At 40.5% G+C, this 25,010-nt stretch overlaps 1 protein-coding gene across 4 annotated transcripts in view; it reads right to left on the reverse strand.

The window, feature by feature from the left end:
* Window positions 1-10,509: 10,509 nt before the first annotated feature.
* The window catches only part of LOC141162527 (cilia- and flagella-associated protein 99-like), an 89,996-nt gene continuing 75,495 nt past the window's right edge, over window positions 10,510-25,010 (reverse strand). The window contains exons 13-17 of one of the 4 annotated variants that reach the window (XM_073648724.1): window positions 24,680-24,821; window positions 24,137-24,288; window positions 23,722-23,927; window positions 12,655-12,811; window positions 10,513-11,195 (exon numbers count right to left, since the gene is read on the reverse strand). In XM_073648724.1, coding sequence (XP_073504825.1) covers window positions 11,034-11,195; window positions 12,655-12,811; window positions 23,722-23,927; window positions 24,137-24,288; window positions 24,680-24,821 — 819 coding nt within the window. In that variant the 3' untranslated portion in view covers window positions 10,513-11,033. Of the gene's footprint in view, window positions 11,196-11,404; window positions 11,458-12,654; window positions 12,812-23,721; window positions 23,928-24,136; window positions 24,289-24,679; window positions 24,822-25,010 lie in introns of those variants that run through there. The other 3 variants (XM_073648732.1, XM_073648740.1, XM_073648749.1) reach the window with 3 other exon arrangements.

Below are 25,010 nucleotides of genomic sequence, written 5' to 3' on the forward strand. Positions count from 1 at the left end.
ACAGGTAGAAATGATCGGCAATTAGCAAGACACCCCCTATAAAGGAGTGCTTCTGCAGTTGGTGACCACAGACCATTTCTTTGTTCTCATCCTTTTTGGCTGTTGTTTTGGTCACTTTTGCATTTTGTCATTGCTCTCGGCCCTAGAGGTACAGTAGCATGAGGCGGTGTCTACAGTACAACCCACAGAAGTTGCCCAGGTAGTGCAGCTCATCCAGGATGGCATGAATGCAAGCAGAGGCAAGAAGGGTAGCTGTGTCTGTCAGCGTAGTGTCCAGAGCATGGAGCAGATACCAGAAGACAGGCCAGTACACCAGGAGACGTGGAGGGGGCCATAGGAGGGCAACAACCTAGCAGCAAGACCACTATCTCCTCCTTTGTGCAAGGAGGTCTGTGAGAAGATCCATCAGGAGAACATTCGCTGCCTCATCAAAAGCATGTCCAGGCATTGTAGGGAGGTCATACAGGCACGCGGAGGCCACACACAATACTCAGCCTCATTTCCTTGTCTTGAGGCATTTCTGTTATGATCTGCAACATAAACTAGGGAAAGAAGTGGAGAGCTGTCCCTACAGTAAGACTAAGCTGAGTCCCTACGTTGTAGCGGGCGACCTGTTCCTTGTGGACAGACCCGCCTTCGTCCTCGGCTAGTCTGAACGGAGACCTATAGAGAAAGGGAAGGGTCCCGAAAAGAACTAAGGACTGGGAGAAAAAATGGGACACCTCCTAACAGAAGTTGTTGCAGAGCAAAAGATAAACTGACAAAAGTACTAGAGGTCCAGAGGACCAAGCAAACTAGAGATAGATAGGCACAAAAGCACCTGGCTAGAAAGACAGTCTAAACAACACTGAAGTCCAGCAAGGCCAGAATGGCGGAGCTGGAATATAAAGGAAGATGGTCACGTGACCGCAAAACACAAGATAGAGACAAAAACAAACAGGAGGGTTCTAACAATTTCCACTGAAGTTGGATCAGCCTGTAATTTCATTTTCCACTTTGATTTTGAATATCATTAAAAAATCCAGACCTCCATGGGATAATAATTTTGATTTACATTGATCATTTTTAGGTTTTATTGCTCTCAATGCATTCCACTATGTAATGAATAAAGATTTGCAACTGGAATATTTCACTTATATTCTTATACATAGGGGCACTATTATAGTAGTTATATTCTTGTACACGGGAGCAGTATTATAGTAGTTATATTCTTGTACATAGGGGCAGTATTATAGTAGTTATATTCTTGTACATAGGAGCAGTATTATAGTAGTTATATTCTTGTACATAGGGGGTAGTATTATAGTAGTTATATTCTTGTACATAGGAGCAGTATTATAGTAGTTATATTCTTGTACATAGGGGGTAGTATTATAGTAGTTATATTCTTGTACATAGGAGCAGTATTATAGTAGTTATATTCTTGTACATAGGGGGCAGTATTATAGTAGTTATATTCTTGTACATAGGGGCAGTATTATAGTAGTTATATTCTTGTACATAGGGGTAGTATTATAGTAGTTATATTCTTGTACACGGGAGCAGTATTATAGTAGTTATATTCTTGTACATAGGGGCAGTATTATAGTAGTTATATTCTTGTACATAGGAGCAGTATTATAGTAGTTATATTCTTGTACATAGGGGGTAGTATTATAGTAGTTATATTCTTGTACATAGGAGCAGTTTTATAGTAGTTATATTCTTGTACATAGGGGGTAGTATTATAGTAGTTATATTCTTGTACATAGGAGCAGTATTATAGTAGTTATATTCTAGTACATAGGGGGCAGTATTATAGTAGTTATATTCTTGTACATAGGGGCAGTATTATAGTAGTTATATTCTTGTACATAGGGGGTAGTATTATAGTAGTTATATTCTTGTACATAGGGGCAGTATTATAGTAGTTATATTCTTGTACATAGGGGGTAGTATTATAGTAGTTATATTCTTGTACACGGGAGCAGTATTATAGTAGTTATGTTCTTGTACATAGGGGCAGTATTATAGTAGTTATATTCTTGTACATAGGAGCAGTATTATAGTAGTTATATTCTTGTACATAGGGGGTAGTATTATAGTAGTTATATTCTTGTACATAGGAGCAGTATTATAGTAGTTATATTCTTGTACATAGGGGGTAGTATTATAGTAGTTATATTCTTGTACATAGGAGCAGTATTATAGTAGTTATATTCTTGTACATAGGGGGCAGTATTATAGTAGTTATATTCTTGTACATAGGGGCAGTATTATAGTAGTTATATTCTTGTACATAGGGGTAGTATTATAGTAGTTATATTCTTGTACATAGGGGCAGTATTATAGTAGTTATATTCTTGTACATAGGGGGTAGTATTATAGTAGTTATATTCTTGTACATAGGAGCAGTATTATAGTAGTTATATTCTTGTACATAGGGGGTAGTATTATAGTCGTTATATTCTTGTACATAGGGGCAGTATTATAGTAGTTATATTCTTGTACATAGGGGGTAGTATTATAGTAGTTATATTCTTGTACATAGGAGCAGTATTATAGTAGTTATATTCTTGTACATAGGGGCAGTATTATAGTAGTTATATTCTTGTACATAGGGGGCAGTATTATAATAGTTATATTCTTGTACATAGGAGCAGTATTATAGTAGTTATATTCTTGTACATAGGGGCAGTATTATAGTAGTTATATTCTTGTACATAGGGGGCAGTATTATAATAGTTATATTCTTGTACATAGAAGCAGTATTATAGTAGTTATATTCTTGTGCATAGCAGCAGTATTATAGTAGTTATATTCTTGTATATAGGGGGCAGTATTATAATAGTTATATTCTTGTACATAAGGGGCAGTATTATAGTAGTTATATTCTTGTACATATGGGCTGTATAATAGTAGTTATATTCTTGTACATAGGAGCAGTATTATAGTAGTTATATTCTTGAATACAGGAGCAGTATTTCAGTAGTTATATTCTTGTACATAAGGGGCAGTATTATAGTAGTTATATTCTTGTACATAGGAGCAATATTATACTAGTTATATTCTTGTACATAGGGGGCAGTATTACAGCAGTTATACTCTTGTACATAGGAGCAGTATTATAGTAGTTATATTCTTGTACATAGGGGCAGTATTATAGTAGTTATATTCTTGTACATAGGAGCAGTATTAAAGTAGTTATAGTCTTGTACATAGTAGCAGTATTAGAGTAGTTATATTCTTGTACTTAGGAGCAGTATTATAGTAGTTATATTCTTGTACATAGGGGGCAGTATTACAGCAGTTATACTCTTGTACCTAGGAGCAGTATTATAGTAGTTATATTCTTGTACATAGGAGGCAGTATTATAGTAGTTATATTCTTGTACATAGGGGGCAGTATTATAGTAGTTATATTCTTGTACATATGGGCAGTATTATAGTAGTTATATTCTTGTAAATAGAAGCAGTATTATAGTAGTTATATTCTTGTACATAGCGGCAGTATTATAGTAGTTATATTCTTGTACATAGGGGCAGTGTTATAGTAGTTATATTCCTGTAGAAAGGGGGCAGTATTATAGTAGTTATATTCTTGTACATAAGAGCAGTATTATAGTAGTTATATTCTTGTACATAGGGGCAGTATTATAGTAGTTATATTCTTGTACATAGGGGCAGTATTATAGTAGTTATATTCTTGTACATAGGGGCAGTATTATAGAAGTTATATTCTTGTACATACGGGCAGTATTATAGTAATTATATTATTGTACAAAGGAGCAGTTTTATAATAGTTATATTTTTTTACATAGGGGCAATATTATAGTTTTTTTTAATCTTGTACATATGAGGCAGTATTATAGTAGTTATATTCTTGTACATAGGGGGCAGTATTATAGTAGTTATATTCTTGTACATAGGGAGCAGTATTATAGTAGTTATATTCTTGTATAAAGGAGCAGTAAATAGTGTTTATATTCTTGTACACATGGGCAGTATTATAGTAGTTATATTCTTGTACATAGGGAGCAGTATTATAGTAGTTATATTCTTGCACATAGGAGCAGTATTATAGTAGTTATATTCTTGTACATAGGAGCAGTATTATAGTAGTTATATTCTTGTACATAGGGGGCAGTATTATAGTAGTTATATTCTTGTACATAGGGGGCAGTATTATAGTAGTTATATTCTGGTACAAAGGGGCAGTATTATAGTAGTTATATTCTTGTACATAGGGGCAGTATTATAGTAGTTATATTCTTGTACATAGGAGCAGTATAATAATAGTTATATTCTAGTACATAGGGGGCAGTATTATAGCAGTTATATTCTTGTACATAGGGGGCAGTATTATAGTAGTTATTTACTTGTACATAGGAGCAGTATTTTAGTAGTTATGTTCTTGTACATAGGAGCAGTATTATAGTAGTTATATTCTTGTACATAGGGGCAGCATTATAGTAGTTATATTCTTGTACATAGGAGCAGTATTATAGTAGTTGTATTCTTGTACATAGGAGCAGTATTATAATAGTTGTATTCTTGTACATAGGGGGTAGTATTATAGTAGTTATATTCTTGTACATAGGAGCAGTATTATAGTAGTTATATTCTTGTACATAGGGGCAGTATTATAGTAGTTATATTCTTGTACATAGAGGCAGTATTATAGTAGTTATATTCTTGTACATAGAGGCAGTATTATAGTAGTTATATTCTTGTACATAGGGGCAGTATTATAGTAGTTATATTCTTGTACATAGGGGGTAGTATTATAGTATATTCTTGTACATAGGGGCAGTATTATAGTAGTTATATTCTTGTACATAGGGGGTAGTATTATAGTAGTTATATTCTTGTACATAGGGGCAGTATTATAGTAGTTATATTCTTGTACATAGGGGGTAGTATTATAGTAGTTATATTCTTGTACATAGGAGCAGTATTATAGTAGTTATATTCTTGTACATAGGGGCATTATTATAGTAGTTATATTCTTGTACATAGAGGCAGTATTATAGTAGTTATATTCTTGTACATAGGGTCAGTATTATAGCAGTTATATTCTTGTACACAGCTGCCATTATTATTATTCCCACATTGACACACATTAGCTCATCGTGTCCCTGGTTCTTTTATCTTTATGAGCAGTGAATTGCCATTGTCCAAAAGAAAATAGCCTCCTATAAAAATGACCATACTGATAAGCTAGGAGTCGGCCATAAAGCTGAGCCGACCATTTGTCACCTTCATCCCAGCTCTCCTATCCCCTGGAGTATAAAGCCAGTGCACATTGCTTACAGATGAGGATGATGATGCCAGTGCCGCCTGTGTCTCCACATTGTGCCTGACACAGATAATGAGGGGTTATTGCTGAGGGCTCTGGTGACATCTCCTTACATCAGGGTCACAGACCAGGAGCAGCAAAAGGACATAGTACAGGAGGGATCTAAGGCCATGTTACCACAGTAAGTAGAGGACTATGTGCGCCCCGCCCACTTGTCTCATTTCTTGACAACTTGTTACAGCAATCACCCTCGAATGATTTTTATCCAAAACAGATTTGTTTCTGCAACTTTCTAACATACTTTTTAAGATCTCTGCTTGCTGTTAGTTATGAGGTGGATTCTTCTTCTTCGGTTGTTAATACTCCCACCTGAAAATAAAGACACAATCAGGGGTCTGGCTTCTGAAACTCACAGTCATCCTTTTGTAATAGCCGGGGAAGTTGGGTCTAGTAATTAGATTTGAGCAAAATGATTCACACTGCACTGATCCCGTGTCCAATCCGGTCCTCTGACCAATCCGGTCCTCTGACCAATCCGGTCCTCTGACCAATCCGGTCCACTGACCAATCCGGTCCTCTGTCCAATCCGGTCCACTGACCAATCCGGTCCTCTGTCCAATCCACTCCTCTATGGCAGCTAGACCAGGGCAGTCTTCACTTCAATCGGTGGCATCCTTAGTACCTATGGCGTTTACTAGATCTCGCACCGTAACAACATCACGGCACAATGCACATAATGGCATTTTGTGAAGCTTAGGACTAGGCCTTATAATGTCTCGGCGGTTAGTAAACACCTAGGATGGCAGGCCGAGGAGGAAGAGTGAAGAAGTGAAGACTGCCTGGTCCGCCTGTCATGGAGGATCATACTGGACAAGGAGGAAGGAAGGGAAGAAAATTGGTTTCTGGAGGTTCTCAACTTGAAATTGCTGTTAACAGGGAACAATAGACCGCATTCAATTACACACCAATGATAATATACACTTGCACTGCGCAGTGACTTGTGGCCAAGCAACATAAGATCACAAATTCAGCAAGTTTGGATTTGTGCAAAGTGTTGTGCTGCAGCAACTTGCGGGTCGCAATGTGGCCACATTTCCGCTGCCTGGTTGCAGTACAGCAGAGCGATCTTAGGTTGCATCACTTATCCATAGCTTTAGTATATCTACCTGTCCAAGTCCTCTGCAAATACATTGATAGACGAGATAAAAATTAGTGAAGCTATCACAGTGATCCTAAGTGATTATTCGACTGTGAGGCTCCAAAGACTTTGTCTCCATTAGAGGGACTCTTCACTTGATGTTGCAGGCATGGACTGCAGACCGTTGGCCTGTATTGTAGTCGAGAGCTGCAATCATAGTTCAGCTAATTGTCGTTGGAAACAGTCAGTAAGCTTGTTATCTTCTTATCTGAGCTCCTGTATTTCGACCAATCTATATGCAGACATTAATTAAGCAAAGAATGTTAAGAGATTTCAGCTCTGAAGCATGCAAAGTTTAAAGAGGTTAAGCCACTAAATCACTAAATACATTTATCACAAATATATGATCACTGGGGGTGTCCCAGCCTTTCCCCAAATCTCAAGTTTCAATGGAGCATTAATGCGCATGTGTGATCACTATCAAAGTCCGGCCCCGATTGGCAATGTGCAGTAATGGGCAGTTACCTGGTGGGCCACGCTATCCAGGACTGGATAGGCAATGTGCCTTACCGGGTAATTTCCCGGCAGGCCGTACAGCCTATCACCACAATGGTCCACCTGTCCCAAGCCCTTTAAATTCCATAATTGTCTTTTTTTATACTGCAAGTCTCAGTGTTTTACTACAGTATGCAGCACACAAAACCCCCCCATCCTTCCTGCTGCTGGCTAGACATTCTGTGTTGGCGCAGCTAAGCCACCTTCAAGTTATTTTACCCGCTTCTGTCGTTCCTTCTTGTGCACAACCAGGCACTGAGCGGCAGACTTTTTTCTTCGCTTTGTCCTCTCTTGAAATCCAGCTCCTTATGGTGGGCAGCGATCCTGCCTGGTGACAGGGTGAGTCAGTTTCCAACTGACACGCTGAGCAAGTGAAGACTACTCAGACCAGATTTGGAGGAGACCACCTAGATGGCTGCTGTGCAGTCTCAGATGACCAGTCCAGGGATGACTGATTGCGGGCTGAATTCCCTGGGGAGATGATCAGTGCTGACTACTTTCTATATGGATTGGGCTGATTTCTGTTCTACTGGCTAATATTTTAAAAATGAATCATACTTTCAACTAGCATTTCAGAATAAGCTGTCACGTGTGTGTAGATGAGGAATAACTCTATTTCTGGCCATTATATGACTTTATATTCTGCATTTTCATCAGTTTTTCTCTTTGCAGGCTCTATCTGTTATTTACTATTGACTCTGAGCTGGTGGAAAAATACTAACTACTAAGATGTCTCCCATACACAGCACAGCACACAGAGAAGGATTTCTGCTCTTCACTCCTTTTAGAGCACCTAGAGAAGCAGCAGCATGACGTAAATTATACAGCAGTGCTGAGCTGTGTGAATGTGAATCAAGCTCTGATGTGGTGTTAAAGACTTGTTAGAAAGCTCAGCACAATCTTTCTGTGTCTCCCTCTGCTTATTTCCTCCTCACTCTTCCATCTCACCATCAGTGAGCTGGAACGATCTTGCTTGAGCAAGACAGATTTGAGCCGTTTTTAAGAGTGGATAAGTTCAAAAGGCCGGAGGGAGAAGAAAAATGGGACTACTAAGTGGAGAAAGAAGCAGATTTCTCTGATAAGTTACATTACAAAGTTTCTTATATTTACTTGTACTTTATTTTAATTTATGCTAAGTTTGTTGAAAATACTGGTCCCACTTAAGTGAGTGCCTATATTAATTACCAATAATGTTTTGGTGGACTGGAGACAGTGCAGGGGAAGTTGCACTCTAAATTCCTCTCTCCTACTGTCAAAACATGCAAAATCTGAGAAGAGCAAGTTGCGAGCGGTATTGTTTTTTTCTGTTTCCCAGCCTTCTAGTATCTACCGTCAGACTGGTGAAGGGCTCCTTCACAAACCTAAAAGCTGTCTCCAATCGACTTCCCTACATCATTAGCGGAAGCCGGCACGGGTCTAAGAAATTAATATGCAGGTCAAGCTGCTGGAACGGAGAAACATTCTGCCAGCAAAGCAGTGTAGGATACCATCAGTGTGCACAGCAGAGCTATGTGCTTGCAATGTGCACACAGTTTGTTTCCTATACACTGTATTAAGCACAATCATAGTTTGGCTTTCTGCACATTGCAAAGTATGACTTGTCTTCCACAGCCTCACCTTTTAGCAGAGTTTGTCTGTTCCGCACCCAGTTTTAAACCTCTGACACAGCTATTTCAGTTAATGACATTTTTTCAATCTACATATGAAAATGATGATGATTGTCACCTGTTTGGTATAATTGGTTACTCATAGGCCAAACTGTAAGGCACTTACAGATGGCACAGTACACAGTAGTATCAAGCACCAGAATTAGGAAGGCACAGAAATGTGACATAAACCCGAATTATGGATAAATCATAGTTGTGTTTAGGATAGTGAGAGCATGCTCGGAAATATGGCGGTTGTATTATTCCACTAAGAGGTTCCTGTGGGAGAATATGCCATGACTTAGAATCATGTGTGTGCCCCATCTTTTTGTGCATACAGTTAGTCATGCTCCTGACCAGAAGGTGGGGTGGAGTGGGTGTGGATGAGACCTTTTGTAATATTTCACCTAGAAAACCTCATTGTCAAATGCAGGAGAGACAACGGCCCCCGATTCCTCAGAATTCTGGAGCAAAACACTTTAAAAAGTCGAAAAAATTCAAACATTCCAAAAATAATGTCTTCTTTCTAAGTCGAAAAAAATTAAAAAATTCCTCCAAAAAAATTTCCTAAGTTGAAAAAATTTTGCGCAATACGAGCTCGCACAAAAATGTAGTGACTTGGGCATGTATATGGTAGTTTTGTAAGTCATGTTCACACTTTGAGTATTTGGTCAGTATTTTACATCAGTATTTGTAAGCCAAAACCAGGAGTGCGTGATAAATACTGAAGAAGTGACTGGTTTCTATTATACTTTTCCTCTGATTGTTCCACTCCTGGTTTTGGCTTACAAATTACTGATGTAAAATACGGACGAAATACTGAACGTGTGAACGTGGCCTTAGGCCAGAGCTCCACTATCAGTATTTGGTCAGTATTTTACATCAGTATTTTTTCTCAGGTGTGGGAGCCAAAACCAGGTGAGTAACAATCAGAGAAAATGGAAACAAGTGCATCAATTCTGCATTTATCACCACTCCTGGTTTTGGCTCCCACTCCTGAGAAAAAATACTGACCAAATACTGATAGTGGGACCGGGGCCTTGAACGGAGAATGGGAAAAACTGGGGAGAGGCGACACTTGTTCATTAAATTTATGACAAGCTGTGGCGTACCTTACTCCACAAATCTTACTCCAGTCCCTGCCTGACTGGAGTAAGATTTTTAAGATACTCCTAATTCATTAAGAGTGTGCACCTCATAATGAATCAGGAGCATCTGACTCCAACATGCCTCCTTATCAAGACAGGTGTGAACAATCCCCGGTTTTGATGAATCAGAGCCAATGTGTATTGCAGTTCTGTCCAAATTTCTATGGTGGTCTCCTCTGCAAAGAATCTGTCACGATTCCACCCCTCAGTGTGTCTGGTACAGGAGCGTGCTGAAGCTGTCAGTACTTTGATTGACAGCTCCGTGTCCAGTCTGGTGCAGGGGCGTGCTGAGCTATCGCTGTTTTGATTGACAGCTCAGACATCCAATCTGAGACTGGGAGGTGCTGGCTGTCTTCAGGTGTTCATTATCCCAGGTAATTGCGCTGCTACTTAACTGAGCTGTTAGTCCCAGACCTCTGCCAGACGTACATTCAGCTTTTGTGTGATTTGTCTCTCTGTACCTTGTGTTCTGTTTGTAGATCTTTCGTAGTCTGACCTTGGACCTCGTTCTGACCAACCATCTGTTTAACCCTTTTGCTCTGATCCGCTATCTTCCTGGTATTTTGACCTCGGACCGTTACCTGACTACGCCTTTGTCTCTTCCTTCTGTTTATGATGTACCCGCCTGGCTTTTGACCTCAGGCTCTTTGACTACGCCAACTTATGGCTTGTCCGTGAGAACTGACTCAGCGTCACAGAATCACTCAAAGATCCAATTTGTAAGACGTTTCTGTATTTATCCCTTTCAATTTTATACTTTTTTTTGCTTTCGTGTACATTTCTTTTGTTATTTAATCTTTGTTTTTTAGAAGCACTGTACATTTTTTGTACACTAAATCTAAAATGTAACACGTTTGTTCTTTGCAGCTCTAAACGTGCCCACAACCTCAAAGAGGGAAAGTATTCCTTGATTGTCTTGATTATGTTAACCGGTGAATGCCAGAGTGCAAGAAGAGAGCCTGTCAGGGGCTTGTGTTACCCAGGCGTTGTGGCAAAAATAAGTGTGAACTGGCTGTGAGGCGTCATCCTATTTCGATAGGAGAGTGGATGAGGGAGTGTGAGAAGTGTAGTCCCCCTTACACTCACACCTGAATCACGTGTGCAGTGAGTGTTGTTCATGACACTGACAAAGAAAAAAAGAACTGATCGCGTGACTCGACCATTGTGCAAAAGGGTATTTTATCTAATCGTCTTTCCTACATGCATCTTCTTATTTATTACAGTATCTTTGTTCTTCTGGATAAAGGAGAACACTGAGTCCATAGATTTTATGATGGCATCACGCAGGCTCGTGAGCTCCCGTTTCTTGCGGCCTCATAAGCCGCCATCCTGTGCGCCGTTTCTCTCGACACCACTCCGCACTGGAGCAGCTGCGCCTGGCGCTCCCTGCTCTCCTCCAGTTCCTTCCAATGCTTCTCTTCATAGGAGTCCTGTAAGAAAGAGGATTTCACTGCTAAAGATCCGCAAAAGTAGCAAATGTGTAACACCCAATAAATGTAAAATATTTACCTGCTTCTTCTAGATTCAGCAAATAGACAAGATTTATTGTAGCATAAAAAGTTATACAATTTAACAATATACAGTATATATATATATTTTTATAAATTCTGTACGCTTCCAAATTGCGATTTCAATATCTCTGCTTGCTGTCGAGGTTCATTTATTACAAGTAGAGTCTTCAGCTCTTGAAAACTGTAATTAATGTATTGTTAAGTTTTTAACTTTTGATTATAAAAAAAGAATAAACTTTATTGGCTGAAATTGGAGTACCCCCTTTAGGGCTCAGGTTACTCTTCTGGGTATACGGAGACCACTTCAACACTGAGATAACAAGATTATGGATTGCTTTTTGTGAGGTGATATTTATTCATCCCCGACCAATGTGTACAGATAATATCCAACGTTTCACCTAAATTGGCCTTTGTCAAGATTATCTGTAATGAGCGGAGGTCGGGGAAACTGGAGTGGTTAGAGTAGATGCGGGACTAGCCGCTCATTACAGATACCCTTGACAAAGGCCAATTCGGCGAAACGTTGGATATTGTCTGTACACATTGGTCGGGGATGAATAAATATCACCTCATGAAAAATCAATCTATGATCTCCTTGTTATCTCAGTGCTGAAGTTGTCTCCGTATACCATTGACAGGTATTAAAGGGCATCTGTCAGTAGGATCAACCCTCCTAAGCCGTCTATGTGGGCATGAAGGTCATATGAAGCTGAATAAAATGATACCTTGATATCTGTGATCCGATCTTTTATTCCAGAAAAATCAGCATTTTTCTTAATATGTAAATGAGCTGTTAAGATCTATGGGTGGGACCTAGATCTCCCTGAGAATCTGCCTCCAGAGCTTACTTTAGATGAAAGGAGGAGTTACTAGTGTGAGACATGTAATGACGGACAGTCTGCTCTCAGGATCTACACAGAAACTGTAGTTTTTAGAAGGGCCCTTAAAGCTGATCACAAAGTTCTCCCAGTTGGGACACTCAGCATTCAGCTCTAATCTATGGGGAAACCTTGAAGTGAGCATTAACTTTTACTAGAGGACCACCACAGAGGAAATTAAAGTGAAATCAAAGTGAATACAGGCATAACAGAGAGGCAAGCAAATCACTGGACATTCTTGTGAAGGGATGTTCCGGCACATATAGTGCCTCTAGTATAAGAGGAACCGCCCACTCAAAAGACTGGAGGGCAAGTTACAGAGCATGAGAATTGGTATAGTTACTGGACATATTGTGCATCAAAAGCGGTTTCCAATGTATTGGTGGGAATGAGGACAGTAAGGCCAATACTTTTTTACAGGTATTATGTGAAATGACTGGTACAGTGTAAGGTGGTGCCCACATGAAGCTCAGCGGCCCGGTCCCATACCGTCCTCTTACTTTGATGGCATTACGCTGGGGGTGCAGCTTTAAGGCCTCCGCCTGTCTCTCGCGCTCGGTTATTCTCTTTTCCAGTTTCCGCTGCAGTTCGGTGACTCGATCATTGTTTGCTGCGGCAGTTTTTCCAAACTGAGATTTAGACTTTTTCTCTTCCAGCCTGTCAACAAAGATAAATGAAATAAAACACATCCAGCAGATACTTCTAGAAAAAAGAGATGAGAAAGTGTATTTTTCTGCTCCTATTAAAGCAAGGTTGTATTAATGCGGTGCGGGCTCAGAAATAGCCGCACATTGTGGGGGATTCATTGTCACACTGAGCACTGACTTTACCCGGACTCCGCAGCTTTCAGTTAAGGCGGCAGCTGAAGAGGAAAATTACATTCCCCCAGAACAAGCTTCCCCGGCCGCCCAGATCTGTCCGGAAAATAGTCACTCATTTTAGAGACCTCAGAGATCACTTCATGAATCAGGAGCAAATCTCTGCATTCAGGACGACTGGATGGATGGATGGATGGATGGATGGATGGATGGGAGAAATTATAGAGAGTTAAATAGATAGAAATAGAGAGAGAAAGAGAGATACAGGTGCATCTCACTAAATTAGAATATCACCAAAAAGTTAATTTATTTCAGTTCTTCAGTCCAAAAATTGAAACTCCTATATTATATAGTCATTACACACAGAGTGATCTATTATATAGAGTCATTACACACAGAAGTATCTATTATATAGAGTCATTACACACAGAGGGATCTATTCCAAGTGTTTATTTCTGTTAATGTTTATGATTATGATTTACAGCCAATGACACAAAGGTCATTATCTCAGTAAATTAAAATAATTAACAAATAACACCTGCAAAGGCTTCCTAAGCATTTAAAAAGGTCCCTTAGTCTGTTTCAGTAGGCTCCACAATCATGGGGAAGACTGCTGACTTGACAGATGTCCAGAAGGCAGTCACTGACACACTCCACAAGGTCCCAGAGTCTGGATGAAGAGTGGAGAGGCCACAATCCAAGCTGCTGGAGGTCTAGTGTGAAGTTTCCACAATCAGCGATGGTTTGGGGAGCCATGTCATCTGCTGGTGGAGGTCCACTGTGTTTTATCAAGACCAAAGTCAGCGCCGCCGTCTACCAGGAAATTTTAGAGCACTTCGTGCTTCCCTCTGCCGACAAGCTTTTTGGAGATGGAAATGTCATTCTCCAGCAGGACTTGGCCCCTGTCCACACTGCCAAAAGTACCAATACCTGATTTACACAACAGTATCACTGTGCTTGATTGGCAGCAAACTCACCTGACCTTAACCCCATAGAGAATCTATTATAGAGAATCTATGGGGTATTGTCAAGAGGAAGATGAGAGACCCCAGACCCAACAATGCAGACGAGCTGAAGGCTGCTATCAAAGCCACCTGGGCTTCCATAACACCTCAGCAGGGCCACAGGCTGATCGCCTCCATGCCACATTGCCGCATTGATGCAGTAATTGATGCAAAAGGAGCCCCGACCAAGTATTGAGGCATTTACTGAACATACAGTGGGTACGGAAAGTATTCAGAGCCTCTTGGGCAGTTCCTTTGCGCTCATGATTCTCATTTGGTCTGACATGCACTGTGAGCGGTGAGGTCTTATATAGACAGGTGTGCGCCTTTCCAAATCAAGTCCTATCAGTTTAATTAAACACAGCTGGACTCCAATGAAAGAGTAGAACCATCTCAAGGAGGATCACAAGGAAATGGACAGCATGGGACTTAAATATGAGTCTGAGCAAAGGGTCTGAATACTTATGACCATGTGATATTTCAGATTTTCTTTTTTAATAAATTTGTAAAAATTTCTACATTTCTGTTTTTTTTTCCGTCAAGATGGGGTGCAGAGTGTACTTTAATGAGAAAAAAATGAGCTTTTTAGAATTTACCAAATGGCTGCAATGAAACAAAGAGTGAAACATTTAATGGGGTCTGAATACTTTCCGTTCCCACTGTACATTTCAGTAGGACATTTCGGATTTTAAAAACATTTTTCAAGCTGTTATTATAAAGTATTCTAATTTACTGAGATAATGACTATTGTGTTGTCATTGGCTGTAAGCCATAATCATCAGCATTAACAGAAATAAACACTTGGGATAGATCACTCTGTGTGTAATGACTCTATATAATAGATCCCTCTGTGTGTAATGACTCTATATAATAGATCCCTCTGTGTGTAATGACTCTATATAATAGATCACTCTGTGTGTAATGACTCTATATAATAGATCCCTCTGTGTGTAATGACTCTATATAATATAGGAGTTTCACTTTTTGTATTGAAGAACTGAAATAAATTAACTTTTTGGTGATATTCTAATTTAGTGAGATGCACCAGTAGATAGAATAGACATAGCTATGAATTAGAAAGAGATAGTTAAATAGATATTACATACAGTGGTGTGAAAAAGTGTTTGCCCCCTTCCTGATTTCTTATTCTTTTGCATATTTGTCACTTCAATGTTTCAGGTCACAAAACAAAATTTCAATATTAGACAAAGATAACACAAGTAAACACAAAATGCAGTTTTTAAATGAAGAGCTTTATTATTAAGGATAAAAGAAATCCAAACCTACAGGGCCCTGTGTGAAGAAGTGATTGCCACCCACATAAACCATAAATTAACTGTGGTTTATCACATCTTTGGGAAGCTGAGCTCAATTTCCCTAGCCACACAGAGGCCTGATTACTGCCACACCTGTTCTCAATCTACAAATCACTTAAATAGGACATGCCTGACAAAGTGAAGTAGACCAAAACATCCTCAAAAGCTAGACATCATGCTGCGATCCAAAGAAATTCAGGAACAAATGAGAAATAAAGTAATGGAGATTTATAAAGGTTTGGGACTGCAGCGAACCACAGTGAGAGTCATTATCCACAAATGACGAAAACATGGAACAGTGGTGAACCTTCCCAGGAGTGGAAGGTGTATGTCCCTTTACATCTGGTGTAGAAGTAATACAGTATTTCAGAAAAGGAACATCATATGAAGAGTAAAATATGGTGGTGGTAGTGTGATGGTCTGAAGCTGTTTTGCTGCTTCAGGACCTGGAAGACTTGCTGTGGTAAATGGAAACATGAATTCTGCTGTCTACCAAAAACTCCTGAAGGAGAATGTCCGGCCATCTGTTTGTGACCTCAAGCTGAAGCGCACTTGGGTTATGCAGCAGAACAATGATCCAAAACACACCAGCAAGTCCACCTCTGAATGGCTTAAGAAAAGCAAAATTAAGACTTTGTCGTGGCCTAGTCAAATCCTGACCTTAATCAGATTGAGATGCTGTGGCATGACTTTAAAAAATGCTCGGAAACCCTCCAATGTGGCTGAGTTACAACAATTTTGTAAAGATAAGTGGCCAAAATTCCTCCAGAGCATTGTAAAAGACTCATTGCCAGTTATCACAAATGCTTAATTGCCGTTGTTGCTGCCAAGGGTGGCCCAACCAGTTATTAGGTTTAGGGGTAATCACTTTTTCACACAGTGCCCTGTATGTTTGGATTTCTTTTTCCCTTAATAATAAAGACCTTCATTGTCTAATATTTAAATTTGCTTTGTGATCTGAAACATTGAAGTGTGACAAACATGCAAAAGAATAAGAAATCAGGAAGGGGGAAAACACTTTTTCACACCACTGTATAATATCATGGCTTAGATCTATGAAGGGAAGGGGGGTTGTCCATGCGATTGCAGACTCGTTAGGGGCTGATGAGGCTAATACAGAGATAGGAAATTCCAGGCACATTGACTACAGGAAGACGTCTGGTTTGGGCATGGTGCTGCAGTAATGCCCTGGTGCCAGGGTTGCCAACTGTCTAGAAATTCCAGGGCAGTCCCTAAAAATAGGGCACTTTTATGACATGTTCATAAAAAAAGGTAAGACGTCCATGATTTTTTGGAAACTGAAGAAACCTATACAGATTATGTTGACTGTAATTATCATCACTTTAAAGTTCACAGTGACTGCAGCCGATCTCTTCTGGGCGGCAGACATGTATCACTTATCAACACAATGATTTATTGTGGTTTTCCAATGTGTCCGTAAAAAATATTATTTGTCAGTGATTGTTTCGTAAACTGTCCAGATAAAAGTGGGTGAAATAAATATTGAACAAGTCACCAATTTTCTAAGTAAATATATTTCTAAAGGTGCTATTAACATGAAATGCTCACCAGATGTCGGAAACAACCCATCCAATCCACACATTATGTGTAATAATGAGAAATGACACAGGGAAAAAGTATTGAACACACTTGCTGAAATTGAATTAATACTTCGTACAAAAGCCTTTGTTGGTGATGACAGCTTCAAGACGCTTCCTGTATAGAGAAACTAGTCGCAGGCATTGCTCAGGGGTGATTCTGGCCCATTTTTCCACACAAACACTCTTAAAATCCTGAAGGTCCCGCAGGCTCCTTCTACGAACTCTGAGCTTTAACGTTTATTTCACCCACTCATACAGATACACTCCTTAACAATAAAATTGTAAAACCAAGGTAAAAGGTGTGGAATGATGGAAATCACAGGATGGAGACACGTTACTGATCTGCAAATGATGAATGGAAATAATATTTTCAAATATGAACGCCTCGTCTGCTATCAATGAGGTTATTAATAGTCGTCTAAGGAATATTCTGTAACGCTGAATGCACTTGGGCAAATCATCAAAATCCGCTGCTGGCAGCTCCTGTGCAATTGCCGACCAATGATGTCCCAGATGTGCTCAATGGGAGACAAGTCCGAAAATGTGCAGGCCATGGGAGCATGCATAAGCCACGCAGGCTGCTCCTGGTAACACGAGCAACATGTGGCCTGGAGTTGATGTGTTGAAAAATGGCTTCTGGAACACTATGGAGATGGTAGTACCACTGGCTCCACAATTGATCCATTCTGTACGGCAAGAGAAAATGGACAACACATACTGAGCCTAAGGCAGCACACAGTGTCTACACAAAGCATTAGAAGGCAATTGGATGACATTGGGCTGTGAGCCACATATCCAGCCACAGGTGTCCATTGACCTCACACCACCACTGTCAAAGGCCATCATTCTGCAGAACTAGAGGAAATGGAGGGTGGAATGGAATGATGGGTCTCGCTTTTGATTTGGACACAATGATAGCGGGAGACAGGTCTGGAGACCACCTGATGGAATGTGTATTCATCCTGTGATGGAAAGGAAAGAGTAGGCAGCAACCCCTAAATTATAGTGAAAAAAGAGGGTTTTTCTAGACCGACATCAATACTATGTGACATTTAAGCTCATCAAAACATACTCAACCTTTGTCTACAACTTATGGAGCGCTGCCTACTTTTCTATTTTTTATCAATTGAAAGGTTGATTGTCTGTACCTATCTTTTTCTACTGTTTTTTAGACTAATAGACAGATGATACATACAGTAAGGAAAATAAGTATTTGATACACTGCCAATTATGCAAGTTTTCCCACCTCCAAAGAATGGAGAGGTCTTCAAGCAAGTCAGGGAAAAAGCTGTTTAGAAATACAAGTAGAGGGGAAGATTGATGGTGCAAAATACAGGGATATTCTTGAACAAAATCTGTTTCAGTCTGTCCGTGATTTGAGACTGGGACGGAGGTTCACCTTCCAACAAGACAACGACCCAAAGCATACTGCTAAAGCAACACTCGAGTGGTTTAAGGGGAAAAGTGTAAATGTTTTGGAGAGGCCTAGTCAAAGCCCAGACCTTAATCCAAATGATTGCTGTTCACCAGAGGAAACCATCTGACTTGAAGGAGCTGGAGCAGTTTTGCCTTGAGGAATGGGCAAAAATCCCACTGGCCAGATGTAGAAAGCTCATAGAGACTTATCCAAAGCGACATGCAGCTGGCTGTAATTGCTGCAAAAGGAGGCTCTACAAAGCACTGACTTTAGGAGGTTGAATAGTTCGGCACACTGAAGTCTTCAGTTATTTTGTCCTATTTTTTGTTTGCTTCACAATAAAAAGAAAACCAAATGTTCACAGTTGTAGGCATGTTCTTTACATGAACTGATGCAAACCCTTAAAAAAAGAAGTGAAATTCCAGGTTGTGAGGTAGCAAAACATAAAAATTGCCAAGGGGATGAATACTTTCTCAAGCCACTGTAGGAAACCAGAGTAGAGACTTGTGGGGATCCAGAGCAAAGAAATTAAAAGTTGAGAATGGGATTTTGTTTGTTTTTATATAATAACATTTCTTGTCTCTCTCCAAACTTTTTTGTAAACCACTTTGGCAACTTTCTAATAGATTACAGTAATGGTATAAATGCCATCTTCATTGCTGGTAATGTGCTGTCAAGAAATGGAACAGGCAGCGAGCTCTGGACCCTGCATCCTTTGTGGCCCCCTCCGATATATGAATGCCCCTGACTTTGCACTTTAATGGTTTATGTGGCGCGTGTATGGGGAAAGTCCTAGTTTACGCTGCCGCAGCCTTACTGGAGCACCACAGATCCCTGTTTTTTCCGTCCCGGTGTCGCCGTCGTTTTACCTCTGCACTATGGAGCCTCTTGCAGCTGCGATATGTAAATCTCTACAGCTTGAACGGTATTTATTAGCGCAGCTGTACCGTGTCTGCATGTAAATGAGCTGTCGAGAAAACGAGCTAATTATGCCGCCACCGCTGCTACATAAATCAGGTAATCGGGTGATTTTTACGGGATATTTTAAAATTAGCTGTTTTTTTTTTTTTTTTTAAGAAAACCTTTCACCATAAGTAACGCACTTAGCAATTTACCACCTGAAGATTTGGGTCACTGCCACCTCCCGGCATGCAAGCGGTAATTACATATCCTTCATTATTGCTCCGTATTAAATAAAACATGAACTGAGGAAAAAATCAACAAACATAGAATAATATGGAGCATACATAGGGATCTGTGTGTGTACACTCCTCTATACAGCATATCCAGCCAGATCCCAGTGTGTATAGAATATTGTGTCGTTTCATTATTTTCTGGTTAAGATGGAATGTGAAGGCTGCAGCCAATCAATGGCTAGTGACTGGCTGCAGCGGTCACATGAAGTCCTCCACTGCAAGAGGAGAGCAGGTGCTGGTAGGTGAGTATATGTTTCTCTTAATACCCCTATGGGTCTTTTTTTATTATTACAAAATGTAGGATACATGTAAAGTTTTGATAGTTTTTTACAGAATTTTTTGGGGACATGAAAAATGGCAATTCTGAAGTTTAGAACTTTTATTTTTTGCTTTACAGCATATAACGTAGAGGTTACATAATTCAATATTTTGGTAGATCGGACTCTTGCACAATTGTTAATACCAAATATGTCATAAAATATACTTTTTTTACATTTTTCAAATCTCTATTTTTATAATGGCAAAGGGGGGAAATCAAACTATTACGTTTTTGCTTTTTAAAAAGCTTTTTTTTTACTGTCTTTTGTTATTTCTGATGAGGAAGCTTGAATCTGCTGATTTCTATTCCTCCTACTTGGTTTCTGGCATCTTTGGTAGTCGACTACTATGAGGCCCCCTTCACATGTCAGAGTCTTCAGTACGTGTGGTGACAGTTTCCACACGTACTGGAGACACTGACGCACGTAGACCCATTCAAATCAATGGATCTGTGCACATGTCAGTGTGTTTCCCCGGACCCTGTGTCCGCGGGCAAAACACGCTGACATGTCTGTTTTTTGCATGCAGCACGGGCGGCAAAACGTTGAGAACACGTGTACACTGATGACACACGGATGACATCTGTCTTTCATCAGTGTGACACGTACCATCGCCTGGGAAAAAGAGCTACAGTTAGCGCCGGGTGGAGGCAAGTCTCATCATTGTCCCCTGCGTGCACTGAGATCTGCGTGAGCAGGGGACAATGTTGAGAGTTGTATTCAGCCCCCGCTATCTACATGCAGTGTAAAATGAAGAATAAAATAAAAAACACATTATACTCACCTTAACACCTAATCCCCTGAAGCCATTGTCCCCTGTAAAAAAATAAATAAAAAAACAATATCCCTCACCTGTCCGAAGTGTAAAGAATTCATAGTGTCCCACGACTAATCCATCTGTGCGACATTTGCTCATCAGCATGAGGCGACCGCTCATGCTGAAGAGCAGGGGAGAATGACTCGATGCAGCAAGCGTGGGCCCTTGATCTGCAGTGACCTCACTGAGTTCACCGCAGTTCAGGGGTCCGCTCACTGAATCGAGTCATTTTCCACTGCTCTTCAGCATAAGCAGTCGCCTCAAGCCACCGCACATGCTGATGAAGAAATGTCGCACAGATGGATTACGGCGTGGGACACTAAGGATTCTTTACATTTCAGAGAGGTGAGGGATATTTTTTTTTATTTTTGTTTGTTTTACAGGGGACAATGGCTTCAGTGGATTAGGTGTTAAGGTGAGTATAATGTGTTTTTTATTTTATTTTTCATTTTACACTGGATGTAGAAAGTGGGGACTGAATACAACTTTCAACATTGTCCCCTGCTAATGCGGATTTCAGCACAAGCAGGGGATAATGATGAGACTGGCCTCCAGCACTCGGGAACAGTGTGAACAGTACCGCTGTTTCCCAGGCGCCGGTAAGTGTGATACTGATGCAGCACACGAGCTGCATACAGTTACCACACAGGTACACGGATATCTCTGGTATTGGTTTTTCCAGTATCGGTAATATCAGGACGTGTGAAGGAGGCCTGAGAGCATGCTGTTCTTTTCATGGTTCAGACACATAGATAAGTAAGTCTAGACCTGCAAGGTGTAAAACCGTGTCACTTAATTCCCAGGTTGGGAATTAAGGGCCTTCCCCCATTTTTGATGGTCAGCACTTGGACTTGTCAGTTTTGTGTCTGTGTCTTGGTATCTAATGATAAAAGGAGGAAGATGTTCAGAAGTTACCGGCTGACTAGGATTCATTTGGGCATCCATTTGTTAGATGAGGTTCAATGTGGATAAATGTAAAGTTATGCACGTGGGTACTAATAGTATGCAGACATCATATGTTCTATGGGGGGTAAAACTAGGTGAGTCACTTGTAGAGAAGGATCTGGGTAAACTTGTAAATGACAGACTAAATAACAGCGCGATGTCAATCAGCGGCTTCTGAAGCCAGCAGGGTATTGTCATGTAGTAAAAGAGGCAGGGATGTAATATTTCCACTTCACAAAGAGCTAATACGACCTCATCTGGAATACGCAGTTCAGTTCTGGGTACCAGCTCAAAGAAAGGAAAACCTGCAGCTAGAAAAGGTACAAAGAAGAGCCACAAAACTGATAAGGGGCATGGAGGGTCTTAGTTATTAGGAAAGATCTATTTAGTCTTCAGAAGAGACGTCTACGGGAAACATTGTACAAGTGCATAAATGGCTCGTACAAAAGATGGTCAAAAGCTTTTTCATGTAAAATCCCTCAAAAGTTAATGGGACGCTCCCTCCGTCTGAAGTAAGGAAGGTTCAATCTCCAGAGGACACAAGGCTTCTATTCCATGAGAACTATTCATCTCTAGAACAGCCGATATCAGGAGCCGGTCACAGCAAGAACCTTTATGGTTTAAAAAAAAAAGCTTAGATGCTTTTATAGAAGAAAATCACATACAGTGGAAACCAGAAGTTTACATACACGATATAAAAAGACACATATTTATTTATTTTACTCACTTATATAGCGCCATTAACTCCACGGCACTTCACAGACAATATCGGCACTGTCCCCATTGGGGGCTCACAATCTAAATTATGGTCAGTCCAGAATTCTTTAAAGGCTTAGTCTATGTAAACTTTTGACTTTGCAGTAAGTAATAGAAATGCCTTTAAACATTTTCGCTCTCTCATTCTGGCATTTGTCAAATATTAAAAGTTATGGTAATCCTAATTGACCTAAAACGGGAAAGGTTTATTCTGATTTCAAGTCAACTGTAAATGCTTACATACATGTGTAAAGCTCTTGATCAACACTCGGGATCAGACTGGATCATGCATTATGGTTGTATCTATAGCCCTTTACCTTTATTCTTTCCCTTGCTTCGGTTGAACTTGATGGACATCTGTCTTTCTACTGGACTAACTAAGTAATTATGAAGGGAGGTGTCGATTAACAGGTGTGATCCTTATAAAGGATAGACGCTATTGTGTAGTATCTACCAGAATGGAGAGAATAGAGTTAGGCGCGGGAAACGAGGAGCATTGGAGCTTTAGATAAGGTTTTTATTAGTGCCAAGGCAGTTCGGCGCCGGACCCATGCCTTTCTCAAGGTCAAAAAAACATCTACAGAATGGGAGGAATAGAACTAAGCAACAGTACGTGTAAAAAAGACTTGAGTATACTAATAGATCACAGACTTCACATGAGTCAACAGTATGATGCAGCAGCAACAAAAGCAAACACAGTTCTGGGATGTAATAAGAGATGCCTAGAGTCTAGCTCAAGAAGTAATTAACCCCCTCTAGTCCTCCTTGGTCAGACCCCATCTGGAATACTGTGACCAGTTCTGGGCACCACATTTTAAAAAAGACATCGAAAAACTGGACAAGACAAGAACTGGACAGTTCAGACAATAGCTACCAGGATGGTGACCTGTCTGCAAACTATGTCCTACGAGGAACGGTTAAAGGATCTAGGAATGTTTAGCTTGCAAAAAAGAAGGCTAATAGGAGACTTAATAGCTTTCTACAAATATCGGACGATACATCACAGTGTAGAGGGATCATCCTTATTCTCATTTGTATATGGAAATACGAGAAGCAATGGAATGAAACTGAAAGGGAGAAGATACAGATTAGATATTAGAAAAAACTTTTTGACAGTGGGGGTGATCAATGAGTAAAACTGGCTTCTATGAGAGGTGGTGAGTTCTCCTTAAATGGAAGTCTTCAAACAGAGGCTGGATGGACAACTGTCTGAGATGGTTTAGTGAATCCGGCATTGAGCAGGGGGTTGGACAACTCTAACATTCCATGATTCTATAAGTGACTGTTTAGGATCAAGCTCCAAACCTGATTTCCACATGCCCAGTGTCTCAAAAAAGTAGCATTTATCGCAGAAATCACAATGATGGACACCGCACTGACCTGAGGAGAGCGGCTTTGCCTTGGGCAGCTCTGTGGAGAGAGATCTGCTCCAAAGTGTCCAAAAGATGCTGCTGTTTTGTCTGCTTTTCCTCAAGGATCTGGTCTCTCTTTTCTTCCTCAGCTTTTCTCTGAGCTTCTTTTAGTAAAGCCAGACGTTCCCAGAGCTCCAATACTGACATCTCACAGTTCAGTCCATGCTCCGCGGTCTGAAGAGCAGAGTAACCCACAGAGCAATATCTTAGTGTCCATGAACAGCCAGATCCTTATGTGTGAGCCATGCAAACAATATAAAAATCTCACAATTGTGATTGGTTGGCAAGATTTTTTGCTACTCGAGGCAAAGAATAATCCTGTGAATAATACCCTTAAGAAGGCCTATCGGCATACCACACATCTAGGATTACAGTGCACTCACCTGTGTTAGATCCACAAACTTTTGTCTAATGATTGGCACTGACTCCATGGCTCGTATCTCACGGATCAGCTCAAATTTCTTCCTCAGCTCCTCCTGTGCCTCCTCTAAGGCCTGGCGTAACAGCTCCCAGCTCTCCTCCGCTACTTCTTGTACTAGAGAGGGATAAAACCAGGTCGTAATAACAGATAGTGGTCCCCAAGAAGGCGACATGACAAAAGAATAGCGGCTATCCTTCCCGACGGCTATCCTTCCCGACTCTGCTATGCAAGAGCACGATCAGACCGTGGAATGTGTTCTCAATGGCTGGCTTTGCTCTTTTGTATATAAGCGCCTGCAGTTTATTGCTGTATGTATCTGAACACTCCCATTAAGGCAGAAGTTCTTGCTGATTCTCCTGAGCACCCAGCTCCTGGCACACATACCACCGACACCTCATGGAGGGAGACGTCTTCGGTAAAGGTAACACCTCTGGGTAGACTTTCTTTTACTTTACTGTCTAAAGCGAGACTGAAGTTATGACCCAATTCTTCTATTATCACATACCTATTTGCTGCTTGTATTTCTGGAGCTTCAATCTTGCCTGTTTAGTGTTTTTGTGTCCCTCAGACACTTGCTCCACCAGGTCCCTCATCTCCTTCTCTTCTTGCAGACGTTTCTCGGCGTATTCCCGCATCAGCTTCTCCGTCTAAAGACCAAACAACCAGATGATTATAAAAATTGCAAAGTGACGATAATCTTATGATGCATAAGCCTGGAGCTCCTCCGTCTACGTCTGCAGGCTTCACTTGAGAGTAAAGGTCCCCATACACATTAGATGGGTGTTGCTCTCAGAACTTCCTCGGCCAAGTGCTCCTGTGTTTTCTATGCCAGACTC

Source organism: Phyllobates terribilis, unplaced genomic scaffold (genome assembly GCF_046119375.1).
Source record: "Phyllobates terribilis strain yellow unplaced genomic scaffold, ASM4611937v1 Scaffold_1__5_contigs__length_1240528914, whole genome shotgun sequence".
Lineage (NCBI taxonomy): Eukaryota > Metazoa > Chordata > Amphibia > Anura > Dendrobatidae > Phyllobates > Phyllobates terribilis.